The sequence below is a fragment of the Elgaria multicarinata genome, chromosome 1, assembly GCF_023053635.1.
Source record: "Elgaria multicarinata webbii isolate HBS135686 ecotype San Diego chromosome 1, rElgMul1.1.pri, whole genome shotgun sequence".
Lineage (NCBI taxonomy): Eukaryota > Metazoa > Chordata > Lepidosauria > Squamata > Anguidae > Elgaria > Elgaria multicarinata.
In genome coordinates, this window is record NC_086171.1 from 212,734,244 (window position 1) to 212,748,052 (window position 13,809).

A 13,809-nucleotide genomic window follows, 5' to 3' on the forward strand; every position below is an offset into this window, starting at 1 on the left:
ATCCTTTCTTTTCACTTACATTGTTTAATACGATTTTAGGGGAAAGCATAGTGCATTGTTTGGCCGTAATTGCGCAGTTTCATTCTGCCGTATTATTGTATTTGCGCAGAAACTAAAAATATAAAGAATTAACTGCAGGGAGAATGTAGGGGGCAGGGTGGGAGATTTCACCAGCACAGTAGCGATACAGGCAAAAAGATACATGAGCTGAAATAGCGTAACAACGCACAGATGTGAAAGTGCCCAGCGCTAGACTCACTAAGGAAACAGAGGGGGAAACCGTGGACTCAAAGCAGAGAGGGGAGGAGGTGTGATGAAGCTCATACTTTCCTGAATTCTGTCTTCACAGTCTTAAAGCCTAGCAATAAACTAACAAAATACATGTATTGTATAATCCACACTATTTTACTTAAAAATGGAGTAAAAGACATCCCAGTTTTAGAACTGATCTGAATGATTTTCTTCTTTTCAGCTTAATATTTACCGAGATTTTGTCAACCCTGCTACTGTTAAACCAAAGACGACTTTGCTGTATCAAAAGCAAACCTTTTGCAAAAGATCTGCATAGAAGAGCTTCGTTCCTGTGTGAAAACAACCAGTTTCTCCCACTTTAATTCCCAAAAAACCAAGACACATTTTTTTTTTTTTTTGGAAAAAAAAATTATTATTTTTTGAAATATCTGATAAAGCCTCTCAAATTGATTGGCACGCTTCCTCCGATACAAAAAGGAGGTCACCTGAGCACAGCACACACACAGGCACACAAACACACAGTCAGGACAAGAAGCGTCCTCTCCAAACTTGTAACACCCTGGAAGAAGAGGGGGTTTAAAAAAAAAAAAAAAGATGGTAGCAAAGTGGGGGAAGGAGAATAATTGGTTGGGACCCACCTAATTTGTGACACACAGCCAGACTCACTTGTCTGGCTCACCCCACAGTGTGCATAAATATCTTTCCAACTGTGGCAAATGAACAAAAAAAAAGTTTTTGGTTTGGTTTCTTCCCTTTCTCCTGGTTCATCCACAAAAAAAACAAAAACAAAAAAAAGAACACCTTCCCCCCACCCCCAAAAAACCACCCCTACTTATTTTGCTTTGGCGGCACTAAGGAATGTTTTAGGTAGCTACTTGCTATTTTTATAGCCATCTTTCCCAAAAGTTCTGTGTTCATGAGATGAGAGTATTTTTTCTTCTTCTTAAAATGGTTGACTCTGGGACGGATCTGGGCTTGGTAGCCTAGAAAGTTGTCATCAAGGCGTGGAAAAGATACATATGATGTTGATCTACATGCGTTCTAAAACCAGGTGCCTGGACTACAAAAGGAGGTGCCGGCTTAGCTACAGCACCTTACTACCTCCAACGAAGGGTTGGGACTTGGGGGCAAAATCAGATCTGAAATTTTGGGCCAGGGTTTGGAATATAGAATTGCCCACCCAGGCAAACTCCAATTAAGTATAGCCAGGACCCTGCCAAGGCAGATTCACATGATCAAACAGGTAGATTCCAACCTCCAATGCTGGATGATGGAGCCTACACGTGCCCAGTTGACAACATGACCCCTTTTTATTGCACCAACCTAGAGCAAACTGGGTGATAGATACTCAAGTCAACGTACAAAATAAAGATGGGTCAAGTTCTCCATGCTGGAACATTCCATATGGACTTACTTTCTCACACTGATGGCTCAACAGCCCTGAGAGGGGGAGAAAAACAGGCAACGTTTTTGTCAGCTTTGGAAAGTTCAGACCTATTCAGATTTTTGCTGAAGCACTGCTCCCACCTCACCCCACCAGGAGAGGAACAATCCCCATGTGTGCGAAGTCAACCTCTGTTAAATAACCTGTGCCAATCATCACAGGTTATTTAACAGATATAAAAGATTATTCTGGTGGGCCAAGAATCTTTGAGTTAGAACAGTGGGTATTTATGGCTGCTCCCATCTTAGCCAAACCAGTCCTCCATGAAAATTAGACCTGGCTTACAGATGCAGCGAAAATAAACCCAACCAAAAAACAAAGTGGTACAGTGGACAATGTATGCTTTAGGATGGAGGAGAGACCACTTCTGAATACACCCAGATGTGAAATGACTCTGTGGAAAGGGAGATTTAGCAGCTCAGTGAGAAAGAGCTAAGCCTTGCTTTATTTCCTGCTGTGCTAGTTTTCTACATTCAGCCTTTTAGGCATTCCAAAATATATCCCCATCTGCAGTTTTAAGTGACACTTATCCATTCTACTACCTCTACCAAGACTCTGCCTTTTCATTCTGCTTCATGGGTAGAATGCCTTGAGCTTGGTTAATGCTGATAACCCCACTGATGTCCAAAACTCAAGAGATGCACCAGTCACTACCTAAACGCAATCCCCAAACTTCACTGATCTGTCATGCACCCTCAAAGTGGAGAGATATCTTGAGACGTGCACCAACTGTATTTGGCACCGTCAAGATTCACCAAATCTTGAACATTCACTACAGCGGGAGAGCTGTAGAAATCCACCGGATAAAAGTGACCTAATACTCAGCACGCCAGTTGACTTCGGAACAGTAGGCTTAAACAGTGATCACATCTTCTCCGTGAAAAGCAAGGGCATCGCTCTGTTACGTTTGAATGCGCTCAAATTTGCCGTGCTAAATTTTGGAGAAGCAAGGGGGTTACGGTTGTTTATATAAGGGAAGCACAGGCACTTGTAGTCGGAAATGGTACAGCCCAGGGGAAGCTGTTTTATGCGAGTGTCCTGAAGGTGTGCTTTGGTGCTTGCGGCCTTCTGAGCACGTTTAACAAAACTACATCCCTTTAATTTCAACGGCGTCCATTTCCAAATACACACAATTAGGATCACGCCCTCACCGCACAATCCTATCCACGTTTACTCAGAAGTAAGCCCCAACATGTGCAATGGGGATTATGCACAGCTAAATAAATGGACATTTGATTGTGAGCCTGCTTCCCTGGGGGCACAGAGGAAGAAGGAGCTGCAAGGTTTTGTACAGGTGGAAAGTAATCTGAACTTCTTACAAATTCAAAAGCTGACATATATATGTATGTGTCTGTGTGTGTACACACACACACGTATATATATCTCTATATAACTTCCTGAACAAACACGCACACGCACACACACACACACATCATGCAGTGCAATCCTACTGCTTACTCAGAAGTAAGTCCCCCTGCATTCAATAGGACACACTGCTAAGTAAGTGTGCACAGGACTGCAGACTTTGCCGTTAGAAGGCCACTTTGGAATTTGGGGGGAAGGGTGATTATCTTCCAACATTAACAATCATGGCAGACCCAGGAGTTTGTCCACCCCACTGCAGCCAGGACACCGCACAGCAAAGGTTAAAAAGCAGTGGGGCCGGGGAGGGGAGACAGGGTTGCCTCTCCTCTCTCTCACCCACCCTCCCACCACCCAAGTTGTGCACATGAGAAAGCCATCCTTGAAAATACCAAATTTGCTACTAGTTGATTTCACGAATAGAATACAAACTCTTTTTAAAAAATCCTTGTGCAGTTTGGTATAGTGCAAAGATCCAATGGGGCGCTCTAGCAGGAAGCTGTCCATCCTCATTTCCTAGGCGCTGAGACACCGTCCCTGGGAAACACTGCATGTGCAAATGTCCCTAAAACAGCAAGCAGTGGCCCAAGAGCGTGGTCATATACCTGGATGCATCTCGTCATTTCAGTGGGGTTCTCTGCCAGTGGACTGTGCCCGAGAGACTTTTCTTTTCTTTTCTGTTACGGTCATTTCAGAACATGGATTTCCATTAATATCCACCAAACATTACAAGGGCCTTTTCAGCATGGGATCTTGTTTTAGCTACGGAAACGTCTAAATCTTGGGACAGTGTGCCGTAAGAATAACCACGGCACACGCTAAAATGGGCAAAACCTAAAATGAAAGCCGTAATAGGCATAGTTCGGAAAACAGAGATGACTTTAAAAAAAGGGGGGGGGAGGGATTTTTAGCTTATGTTTAGACCATAAGCTAAACATTTATGGACATGGGAGAAATCTTGGTTAGAATATCAATAAATTTTTACATGTGCAATACTTGAAAAATTACAGGATAATTTTCTCCAAATCAAAAGTTTAGGGCACAATTGCAGTACGAAGTACTCTTGCACAAGCCTTCCCAATGGAATGAGGGGCAGGCCCCAGACATTTCAGGGGGGCGGGGGGGCTTCTGCAGGACTTGCCCTTGGACCATTTTATGCAAGAATGACACAGGTGCATTTGACAGACTTAAAGCCACAGTGTTTGGGCTCAGAGGAGGTGCTCCAACCTTCCATGCTGCCACCATCTGGCGCATTTAAGTGCAGAACAGCACGGTCCTCCCTGGATTGAACTCTTTCCCCCCACCTCAAAAGAAACATCAACATGGCAATCCTCCTAAAACGAGCCACATAATTTCAGACAGGTAAAAGGAAGTCAATGGAAAAGCAGAGCTAAATAAAAACCTGCGTGTTCCATATTTGGCAAGTGTCCCCACTGGGAAAACAAGCAACTCAAAAAAAAAAAAAAAAAAGCATGTGTTTAAAAAATATATATCCTGATTTCAAAATTCAAATTTAAGCCTGAATTGCCAGGTAGGAGAGCCAAGTTCCATCACTACACTTTCAGTTTTGCCACCCAGATCCAGTGGCAGATCCGTCCCCCTGATTTTCACCAGCATGTGAAATTCGAGTCAGGGATCGCACATATGGAAGTTGAAGTATTCCTTTGTGTGGTCGGAGTAACTTGCAATGCAAATTCATTCCGGCTTGTGAGAAAAAGACCAGGCTGCCATTCCGGTGCAGAGCTTCTTCCTCGCGAGAGATCAAGGTATTCATTCCACCATGGGACCATTCTTAAGCCAGATTGCAAAGTCTGAAAGTTTCCTATAACAGCCTTCTTCTCCAGGCACCGTGGGTGGAGGCCGGGGTGGGGCGGCGGGGAGGAAAGAAAGCAAGGGGCGGGAGGCAAGAACCCGGAACCCGTGGACAAGAAGGGACAGCAAAGACTTCCGAGGTTCAGTGGACACCAGATCACATCTGTGTCTTAGACGAGACACATCACCTTCAAAATCCAGATTTAAAAACAAGCACAGAAAATACTTTTTGTTTCAGAGAAGCGTATTGCAACCAATAACTGAAAATAGGTGAAGGGAAAGGGTCCGAGGAAGGGGCATTTCCTTCTCATGGCAGTTTCATCATTAGCAGGAAACACCAAAACTAAAAAGAAACACCCAGAAAAGACAAAAAACAGGTATGAAAGTCTGTTCTCTTTTAGCCTGTGCTCCCCGTTTTCCACTCAAAGCAAGAGAAAGCAGCCATTAGCTCAGCTTGACTTGGCTCTTTGGATCTGAGAGCGAAATCCTTCATGCAGAATTTTTTGAAAACACGGCACTGCTGGCTTTCCCTTGTCCCAGGCCCTAAAGGCTGCAAGACACTCTGTAGCAGGGGAGGGAAGGTAGGTCTCCCAGAAGGGAAGGGAAGGAAACGAAATAGCTTATTTCCCTCTTTAAAAAAAAAAAAGGAAAGAAAATAAAGAAACCAAAGGGGAGTAGGGAGAAAAAGGCTCAATCTTCACATGTGCGGACATGGATAAAGCTGCCGTTCACCCAACAAGGTTTGTGGCAGGTATAAAAAAATAATAATGCAAATGAAGCCAGAAAGGCTCTGAACGTGGGAGCGGAGAAGCCCTCAGTGGGGCTCCATGTGGGTTGGCGCTGCTGGAGGAGGAGGGCCGCGACGATTCCTGCCTGTCTTCTTGGGAAGCCACCAGCACCAGCAACAGCACTGTCCGCACCGGACGCTCCTTTTTCCTGAGCCAAGGCACAGACGGGAGCCCCCACCCCACCTTGGGAGGGGGGGGGTCTTGTTGCCGGGGATCGGGGCGGACGGCGAGGGAGATCAGATTGGAAAAGGCACGGAAGTGCAAAATGCGCAAGGAGGATCGAGAGCGGCGGATAGTGTCCCGGAACTCGGCGGGGAAGACGGTGCCGCTCAGTCGACAAACCGCTGGCAAGCCTTCTTCCAACGGCAGGCAGTGCACCACATGCTGCGGTTCTCCATCCCGTAGACCTTGCGGCACTTCTTGGCTTCGCCGCGCGGCTTCCTAGAAAGAGGCGGAGCAGAGGGGGCGTTCAGCGTGGAAAGGATGTAGGCTGAGGTAGGGTGTACAAAACTACGCAGGGTGTGGAGAAGGTGGACGAGGTGTGATCCCTCTCTCCTCATACTAGAACCCAATGGGGGGGGGTCATCATCCCACGAGGCTGATTGGTGGGAGATTCAGGACAGATAAAAGGAGATACTTCTTCACACAACGCAGAGTTAAACGATGGCATTCACAACCACAGGATGTGGTGATGGCCACCAGTTTGGATGGCTTTAAAAAGGCCTCCCAGAGTGCAGGACACGGAATAATGGGCTCAAGTTACAGGAAGCCAGATTCTGGCTGGACATCAGGAAAAACGACAATGGAACCAGTGACCTAGGGAGGTTGTGGGCTCTCCCACACTAGAGGCCTTCAAGAGGCAGCTGGACAACCATCTGTCTGGGATGCTTTAAGGTGAATTCCTGCATTGAGCAGGGGGTTGGACTCGATGGTCTTGTAGGCCCCTTCCAACTCTGCTATTCTATGATTCTATGGACAGGATTGTAACATGGAAGCTGTATCTTTAAGAAACCAACCTAAAAGACTTTGCGCAGTGCAGGACACAGAATAACGGGCTCAAGTTAAAGGAAGCCAGATTCCAGCTGGACATCAGCAAAAACTTCCTGACTGTTAGAGCAGTATGACAATGGAACCTAGGGAGGTTGTGGGCTCTCCCACACTAGAGGCCTTCAAGAGGCAGCTGGACAACCATCTGTCAGGGATGCTTTAAGGTAGATTCCTGCATTGAGAGGCCCCTTCCAACTCTACTATTCAAAGTTTCTAGGAGTTGGATCAATTCCTGGAGGAGAAGGCTATCCATGGCTACTAGTCCTAATATGCTATGGGCTACCTCCAGTTTCAGAGTCAGTAAGGCTGTGTACACCAGTTGCTGAGGAACACAGGTGGGAGGGTGCTGTTACACCATGTCCTGCTAATGGGTCCCTGGTCAACAGCTGGTTGGCCACTGTGTGAACAGAGTGCTGGACAAGATGGACCCTTGGTCTGATCTAGCAGGATTCTTCTTATGTTCTTAAGGGAAGTGACCCCACATGCACAATTGGGCCAAGCAGCAGCTGCTTCCCAAGGATTCATGGCATAGCCGGTCTGCAAGGGGAGGCGCCAAAGCTCAGGGAGATGACGCCAGCTCTGCATGCAGAAGGCCCCTGGTTCAATCCCAGGCATCCCCGGTTGCAAGGAAGGACCAGGGAGCAAACGACAGGGAAGACTTAATGGGCCAACTCACCTAGTGCCTGTCGTAGGCTTTGGCACGGAAGAGGGCACTAATGGATGTCCTTTGGCAACGGGTGTGGGGGCGACCTGTGGACGCTTCTCTCCCACGTCAGCGGGGCGGATAGGAGTTAGGCAGCCCTGGAGGAAAGCAGGAAGAACACAAGGCATGGAGGGAGAGTTTGGATGCCACTTAAGAAACCGGAGGGGCAGCTTTATAATCCCAGCTACTGGACAGCCGCAGCAGGGCTATCGAGACCCACATGGAATTGTGAACATCCCCCCATCAGGAGACACCCCGCTCTCCCCAAACGAGAGTCGTCAACTTTTAAGCAGAAGACCTGGTGCCCGGCGCTTACACCAGTTTTTCTCGCCAGCCCAGCCCGACGCCTCCTCCTGATCGAGGGATCTTACCGCGTGGCTTTTAAAAAGGACTGGAGGAAGAGGCGGTGGGAAAAGGGCCGGCTGCTGCCAAGATATGCTGATTTCCATTCCAGTGGATGGAGCGGTCAGGTCCGCCAGCACGCCGGCCGGACCTGACGCCTGGAAACCAAAGAAAAGATTTTTAGTTGAAAGACAAGTCCGCAGGTTGCCTTGGGTTGATGTGGTCTTTTGGGGGACGGGGTGAGAGAAGGAGACACAGAGGCTGCTAGTTCTGATCCAGCTTGGAGCTCTGATCCAGCTTGGAGGGCAACCAGGATGATCAGGGGTCTGGAAACAAAGCCCTATGAAGAGAGACTGAAAGAACTGGGCATGTTTAGCCTGGAGAAGAGAAGATTGAGGGGAGACATGAGAGCACTCTTCAAATATTTGAAAGGTTGTCACACAGAGGAAGGCCAGGATCTCTTCCCGATCCTCTCAGAGTGCAGGACACGGAATGACGGGCTCAAGTTACAGGAAGCCAGATTCCGGCTGGACATCAGGAAAAACTTCCTGACTGTTAGAGCAGTATGACAATGGAATCAGTTGTCTGGTGAGGTTGTGGGCTCTTCACACTAGAGGCCTTCAAGAGGCAGCTGGACAACCCTCTGTCAGGGATGCTTTAGGGTGGATTCCTGCATTGAGCAGGGGGTTGGACTCGATGGCCTTGTAGGCCCCTTCCAACTCTGCTATTCTATGATTCTATGATTCCTTTGACAGCCTCATTTGCTAAGCGCTACTCTGTCATTTGCAGCCCAGCCACTAAACTACCAGCAGGGCTTCAGGCCTAGGGGAACCCACCTGGTAGGCGTGGTCAGTTTGGATGTGGCACAGGCTGGTGGGTGCCGATTGGCTCAGGATGGTCATGGGCGTCGATTGGCTCAGATGAGACACCATGGAGACCTCTGGCTTGAATGGAATTGGTGGGGTATGCAAGACTTCCTCCAGGATGGGGAAGGCAGGGGGCACAGAAGAGGTGGGGGAGACGGGGGTCAGGCTGGACAGGCCGTCCGTCAGGGAGTCCACGTTGACGTCCAGCTCAGTGTAGTAGAAATCTTCCTCCCCGTCGCTCTGATCCAGGTCAGCCTTCCGTCTGGCGGAAGCAAAGAAAGGGCTTAGCAGCAGCAGAAGCTAGGCTAGGGGGAAGGCAAAAAGAATGAAACAAAACCTCCACACAGGATGGAAAGTTCAAACGAGCTGTTGGGGGCCTCATTGGGTCAATCCTGGTTATGGGAGAAGGCAGGGTGGATAAAAATCAATGATTTTTAAAAAAAATTAATCAGATTTTTTAAAAAATTAAATTGGATTTTTTTATTTAAATTGGATTTTTTTATTTAAATTGGGTTTTTTAAATTTAAATTGGATTTTTTATTATTTAAATTGGATTTTTTAAATTTAAATTGGGCATTTCTTCGATTGTAAGACGCCATCGATTGTAAGACGCACACTAATTTCAGTACCACCAACAGAAAAAAAGCTTTGATTCTAAGAAAGAATAAATGCACCCGCGATTCTAAGACGCACCCCGTTTTTAGAGATGTTTATATGGGGGGAAAAGTGCATCTTAGAATCGAAGAAATACAGTAAATGCTTTTTGAGAAAAAAATCTATCTAAAGATAGTTTTCTATTTAAGATACATTATAGTCCAAAGGTTATTCATCATGAAATAAGGATTCGTTTTTAATTATGTCGCATGAGGCTGGATATTCATGCAATGTTTAAATTTGGGGGTAAATGAATTCCATTAATCCATTCACAATGTCATGCTCTTCCAGAGATTTCTCTAAGATTATTGGGCAATTTTTCTGTCTAGAATATATTATCACAGATACTTGGTTTTACAGTTCTCAAAACTGTGGATTTGTGTCTGCAGGGATCACAATCCCATTGTGCCTTTGCAAATCTATGTACACAGAAACAGCCCCTTACCTCTTAAGTGCTAAGTTTCAAAAAATTCAATGAATAGAGTATACTTTTGGGAATGGGGGGGGAAGTCACATGATTAAATCAAGTCTTTCTGAGTAGTGATTTAAATTGTGTTTTAAATCATGATTTAATTCAAATTGATTTAAATCAAATCCACCCTGGTAGAAAGAATGGGAAGGGGAGAAAGGAAGCATAAAAGATTGAAAACGAGGGAAGGAAAATTAGAAGTGGGGAGATGCAGCCAGCGTTGCCTTTCTTCTATCATACTATTTTTATTTATAATTCTTTTTAGGCCACCTTTAAAGGTAGAAACATTTCAACCTAACGATTAATAGTTCTTGTAGAAGCCCAACTTCACAGTTTAATGATCCCGCTATTGTGATATACTGGATTTGCACATGTGTGTGTGCGTACACACACACACATATACACACACTATATATTGTCTAGTGACCTTGGTGGGTGCCACGAAAGGTGTACAGGGCCACATTGGGACTTGTGGGCACCATGTCGCTTGCCCATGGTCTCGTCCAGAGGGTAGACCACCTTTTTGGGCCCATGGATTACACTTGGCAATTTCATCACCTGTCCTGGGCACCACCACAAAATGGCTGCTATGGCCACCCACCATCTTCATTCCCAAAGAATGTCTCTGAGCTCCACCATGCAGCCCAGAGGCATTCTTGGGAAAAGAAGATGGCAGCAGCTGGAGGACCTCACTCTGCTTTGAAGTGATCCCAACTGGTATCAAGAAAGTGTGTTAATTAAAATAATAATTAATAATAATAATAACGGGGAGAGGAAGGGCACCAGGGTGGGCACCAAGGAAGGTGTCTGAAGGGTGCACCAGTGCCCACAGGCACCACATGGCCTACTCCTAGTCTCACTGGCAGCATCTCTGAGAAGACTCGGTTCCTTTTCACTGGAGGTGCCAGTGATTACAGAGTCGCCCTTAGCATATGCAAGAAGAGTGATCTCTGCCTGGCACCAAAAGGCCAATAAGATAAAACACCAGGCAAACTTTGATGGGAGGTGAATTCCACAACGGGCATATGTAACCACTGAGAACGCCCTCTCTTTGGTGGCCACCTGGCTACACTGAACGCACAGGTAGGTACATAAGGAGACAGGTGGTCCCCCGGCCCCTTCAAATGCCCTTTCCCCCAGCCATACGGGGCTTTAAGAGGTCATGAACAGCATTGGGCCTAGAAATCAGGGCAATTGGCACAACGTAGGCGTAAGACAATCATGACCCCCATTCGGTAACCTAGCAGCCATAGTCTGCATGAATTTTCTCCAACCTCCAGACGTGTTGGACTACAACTCCCACAATCCTCAGCCAGCACACCCGTAGTTGCATTCCAACACATTTGGAGGGCACCCATTTGGAGAACGGCTGAGCAACAGAGGCCAAGCAGAGGAGGCCCCCAACATGTAGCACATTACAGTAATGTAACCTGAAGATTACCAGGCTATGGATGATGGAGGCCAAACTACATCCAAGGCCTCAGACAGAGGCTCATCAAGATGTCTCTGACGGTGGAGTTGTCCGTGCCTCTTTCCTGGCCTTCGGAGAAGTGCCTCTGGCCTTGTTCTCTAGTTGCATTGAAGATGTTGCCTTGACACCTTGCACTGCTGGCCTACCCAAGCGTATGACTGCCGTCCCACACTTTCCCCTCCCCATCTCCCCTCCCCTTTGTCAAAATGGGTTTTTAGTATTTAAATATGACAATAGATCCTCTCCAGCCATCGCTGCAAACCCAACCTGTCCATACCTGCGATGGAATAAAGTTCTGCCACGAACGGCCACCAGACCAACCTACCCCAGATGGATGGTCCGGATGTGCTTCTGCATCCCGGAGGAACTGCTCAACACTTTCCCACAGTTCTTCCACAAGCACTTGAACATCACCTTGGTGGAGTTCTGTAACGGGAGATGGCACAGCTTCAAGGATCATGGTTCAATTCAAGGCTCCCACCCTGTCCCAGCGACCAGAAAACCATCCTTGGTGTGGATGGCCTGAAAGGCTGCCGGCTGCCAAATCAGAGACTTTTAGGGCGTCAACAAATCCTTTCCAAATTTAGACTGTAAGCTCTTTGGAGCAGGGACTCATCCCTTTGCTTCCATCACACTGAAGCACCATGTCTACTGAAGGCACTATATAAATTAGCAACTGAAAAACGTCCTTCCTTTTCCCAGTCTGTTTGGCATATCACCTGGCAAACATATTGGTGATAAGGGATCGGTGAGTTCCCTTATTTCTTTAGTAGCCTTTTTATATTATTACGTGTGTTCTTTTCTAGTTGCCTTTAATTTTTTTAACATCATTTCAAAAGTTTAAATAATTCTTGGAACAAGAAAAAAAACCACACACTATCAGGGATGGGTTCCAGAAGATCTCAGCTACACAGAGCCAGGATGCCACAGCAGCTGAGGATCTGACTAGGACTGGGAAGACCAAGGCTGGGGTGTTGTAGAACCTTGTATGCTTCCTCTTGAGAGGAAGGAGAAGATAATGATGCTCTCACACACGTATGGTTGCCTCCACTCACCCCGGTGGAGCAGAAGACACCTTAAACCATGGCTTTAACCAAGGTGGTTAAGCCAGAAAGCTAGGCCGTGTTAGGAAGATACCTTAAACCACGGCTTTAACCACAGTGAATAAGCGTTTTTGCTTTATTCACCATGGTTAAAGCCATGGTTCAAGGTGTCTTCTGAACACGGCCTGGCTTTCTAGCTTAACCACCGTGGTTAAAGCCATGGTTCAAGGTGTTTTCTGAACATGGCCTGGCTTTCTGGCTTAACCACTGTGGTTAAAGCCATAGTTTAAGGTGTCTTCTGAACACAGCCTGGCTTTCTGGCTTAACCACCGTAGTTAAAGCCATGGTTTAACGTGTCTTCTGAACGGGGCCTGGCTTTCTGACTTAACCACAGTGGTTAAAGCCATGGTTTATGGTGTCTTCTGAACATGGCTTGGCTTTCTGGCTTAACTACCGTGGTTAAAGCCATAGTTTAAGGTGTCTTCTGAACACAGCCTGGATTTCTGGCTTAACCACAGTAGTTAAAGCCATGGTTTAAGGTGTCTTCTGAACAAGGCCTGGCTTTCTGGCTTAACTACCGTGGTTAAAGCCATGGTTTAAGGTGTCTTCTGAACAGGGCCTAAGAGTCAAGCTGCTGCTTCCACCACCAGACTCAACTGAGTTCTGATGGCCTGAGACTCATAAGCTCAAGGACTCAGGAACATGCTCCATCAGAACATCAGAAGCGCCCTGCTGGATCAGACCAAGGGCCCATCCAATCCAGCCCTCTGTTCACAAAGCAGCCAACCAGCTGTGGACCAGGGACCCACAAGCAGCATACGGTGCAACAGCACACACACATACCATGTTCCCCAGCAACTAGTGTATGCACAAGGGGTTATTGCAGCTGGAAAAGCAAGCCCTTGTTCCAACTCCTGATGGGTTCCCATTGGAGGAGCCAGATACGGGCGGGATTACAGCTGTATAAAAGCAGGGTTTTATACAGGACTACTAGGACTACTAGGCCAGCAGGGCTTTGCTGTGGACGCAGTTTTAGGCAGCTCCTGGGCTGGGCATGTGAGCCCATGCGCCGGGAGTGACTGAGCAACACCTTCCAGCCTCTGATCAGCATAGCACAGACAGATTTAAGCCTCGTTCTCACTAGACCTTTTTTGGCTGCCCTGCTCACGGAACATCCCTGCAAAACAGGGGTGGGCAACTTGTGGCTCTCCAGATGTTTTGGCCTACCCGTCCCGTCAACCCCAGGCAGTATAGTCAACGGCAAGGGGTGACGGAAGTTGGGAGCTCAAACCTCCGGAGGGCCAGACGTCGCAGGACCCCTGCCGCAAACAGAAAAGAACCAAGCCGAAGAGGAGGGTTCTAATTTAGCTTTGCAGTCCTTGAAATGCTCGCATTCCATTTGCAGAGAATCTTTATTTCCTTCCTTTGCCCGGAGGAGCAGCTTGGCCTGAAATCTGAAGTGGGAAAGCCCGGATTTGCCTTCCAGAGGTCCTAACCTGCCTATCGCCTCAGTCAGCAACGTGGAAAGCTACAGCCAAGCAACACGGGAAGGGAAG

The 13,809-nt window shown here is 47.1% G+C and overlaps 1 protein-coding gene across 1 annotated transcript in view; it reads right to left on the reverse strand.

Annotated features, from left to right (window-relative positions):
• Positions 1-386: 386 nt before the first annotated feature.
• Positions 387-13,809, reverse strand: part of SLC2A4RG (SLC2A4 regulator) — a 42,957-nt gene continuing 29,534 nt past the window's right edge. The window contains exons 5-9 of the mRNA XM_063147410.1: positions 11,536-11,636; positions 8,587-8,878; positions 7,780-7,908; positions 7,382-7,506; positions 387-6,099 (exon numbers count right to left, since the gene is read on the reverse strand). Of these exons, the coding sequence (XP_063003480.1) occupies positions 5,988-6,099; positions 7,382-7,506; positions 7,780-7,908; positions 8,587-8,878; positions 11,536-11,636 (759 nt within the window). The 3' untranslated portion in view covers positions 387-5,987. The remainder of the gene's footprint in view (positions 6,100-7,381; positions 7,507-7,779; positions 7,909-8,586; positions 8,879-11,535; positions 11,637-13,809) is intronic.